Source organism: Halyomorpha halys, unplaced genomic scaffold (genome assembly GCF_000696795.3).
Source record: "Halyomorpha halys isolate HHAL.00 unplaced genomic scaffold, Hhal_1.1 Scaffold835.1, whole genome shotgun sequence".
NCBI classification, from domain to species: domain Eukaryota; kingdom Metazoa; phylum Arthropoda; class Insecta; order Hemiptera; family Pentatomidae; genus Halyomorpha; species Halyomorpha halys.
Window position 1 is genome coordinate 35,625 of NW_027109576.1, and position 2,554 is coordinate 38,178.

Consider the following 2,554-nt stretch of genomic DNA (forward strand, 5'->3'; position numbering starts at 1 on the left):
TTATTATTTTATTTATATATATAGTTTTATCTATTTTATTTTTATTTATATTTTTTTTTCTCTCTAATGATGGTTGTCTTTTTTGTTTTTATAGCCCTGATGAAGATCTGAAAATCAGGTCGAAACGTCAGCATAAATAAATGTTTTTTGTATATTTATGTTGTTTCTTTGCTGACCGCACCCCCCGACCATCTTCTCCAATCAGTAATTTATAATAAGTTCAAAAATAAGATGATCGATATTTAATTTAAAAATAAGCAGTGATATTTTATAAATAAAAAAAAAAAAAAATTTGTTGTCAATTAAACTATTATTTAAATAAATCATTTTGCCAAACTTGTCCCTTTAAAATAATAGTATTCTATATATAATCTTTTCAGTTTCTTGAGACTGGTATTTATTGTTTAAATAAATCAGTTGGTATCCATAATAAATCCCAACACTCTTAATTATATCATCAACAGTCCAACGTTTAGGCCATCCTCAAGGACAACCTTAAATATAAATTTATACTTCACATATTATTTAATTATTTAAAAATGTTTTGCAGGCTATTCTGTTCAGGTCATTAATAACAAGTCAAATCACCCTATTCTGTCACAATTTCATTAATTTTTAAAACTTTTAATTTTAGATTACTTAACACTAATGACTATCTTATCAACAACCTATATAAACTATAATATTATATGAAATACCTTTGGAATTTCTTTTAATTCCCAACCTCCTTGCCCATCAAATTGTAGGATTTGATCATGGAATTTCCTGAAAAAAAATTAATTATTAAAATTAAATCTGTACCACTTGAATCCATAAAGGGTCAGCAAGTACTGTTACCATATCAACGGTCAATAAATTATTAACATATAAAATTTCAAGAGATAAATGAATTAAGATCTGGCTTATAATGGATAGAAAACAAAATGTATAATTTTGTTGTAATAGAATAAGCCAATATAATATATAAAGCACTGAATTATTTAAACAATTTGAAAAATGAATTATGGGCTTGTAGTGGGGATGAAGTCAGTTATTTAAAACAGCGGTTCCCAACATTTTGTTGGCCAAAGCACCCTACTTGGACCAAAAATATTTAGCAGCACCTTTTTTGGACTAAAAACATTTCATGGTATCCTTATTGAGATGAGAAATAAAATAAAAATATCAGCATAATTATCCTTAGAGCGGTTAAAATATGTAGGAAAAAAATAGTGTAAAGTAAATGCTAGAATGCACTGTATATTTGCTATGTTAATTTTAATGTGTTTTATTTATTGTTTTTTTTGTAATGTTTTGAGAAAGTAGTATCCGGGAACCGCTGATCTAAAAAACTACTACAGTCCTGTGGCAACCATTACCATACTGCATGGTATCACAATCCATTGGACACATGGTATGTTCTCCTAACAGAAAATTGCCAACAAAATTCTTCAGCCTCTAACTATATTCTTTATACTTGTGTATAATATTGTTGAATAGTTTTAGTTTAAACAATTTGTAATAACATGTAATATTACTTTGTAATAACAAGGTTTTCGGAGATTGTAACCTCTCTTAGTGTTATTAATATTGATAATAAGAATCTTATTAATAAGAATGCAGTTTATTGGTTAAGAGAGGATTCATTTAATTTTCACGTTATCCAATAATAAAATGTTATTAAGTAGCACAGTTTTATTCTAAGTATTATTTTTTAGCTACCAACAATATTATACCTTGTGAATTCACATAAAGATCAATGCACTGTATATTTTATCAATGAATGAAACGAGCAAATGCTTGCTTAAAGTTAACCAAAATAAATAAATTGTTAAGACATCTCCCTGCTCTTTAATACTAATTCAAAGATTCAGCTCTGGAGAAAGCAAGGCAACAAAGTTTACGGCTAATGTTCAACCAAAACACCTCTGTAGTTATGTTCTAAAATAATGTTATATTGTAAATTTTAATTTATGTGTATATATTACAATATATAAAAAAAAGAAATATATGCATTTGACAACATGAGGTAAAAGAGATTATAAGGTTGTAATTGTATACATTGTAATTGTAATTGTAATTGTACATGAATATTCAGGGAAACCCGAAGGTAGTACAACAAATATAGAATAGTGATAATATTCTAAATGAAAGTTTTTTTCACCTCAACATTATAATAAAGAAAATCTTAGTTTTGGCCAAATTTAATTTCTATCTTTTTGTTTTGTATATTTAGTTTTATTATTCTGGTTAAAGCTCTTTCTTGAAAATATGATGTATAGTTATTTTTGTTCCTTTGTTCAGTTATTTGAATCCAGCAATAAAGTCCACTAATTCGTCACTCAAATTTCAAAACAGTCAATTACGTGTAATTCAAATTCGTTTATTTTTTTTTTAATGGAATATGGTCCGGGTGCGGTAAAAAATAACTCAAATAGTAGATAATTATACTATTTTATTGAGCCAACGTTTTGCCCCACGTTGCAGGGCTGTTTTGACGGCGGTCAAAAACAAAGCTTTGTTTTTGACCGCCGTCAAAACAGCCCTGATGAAGCCCTGCAACGTGGGGCGAAAC

At 27.6% G+C, this 2,554-nt stretch overlaps 1 protein-coding gene across 1 annotated transcript in view; it reads right to left on the reverse strand.

The window, feature by feature from the left end:
* Positions 1 to 2,554, reverse strand: part of ABCD (ATP binding cassette subfamily D) — a 155,855-nt gene that overhangs the window by 1,770 nt on the left and 151,531 nt on the right. The window contains exon 10 of the mRNA XM_014429905.3: positions 699 to 765. Within this exon, the coding sequence (XP_014285391.1) occupies positions 699 to 765 (67 nt within the window). The remainder of the gene's footprint in view (positions 1 to 698; positions 766 to 2,554) is intronic.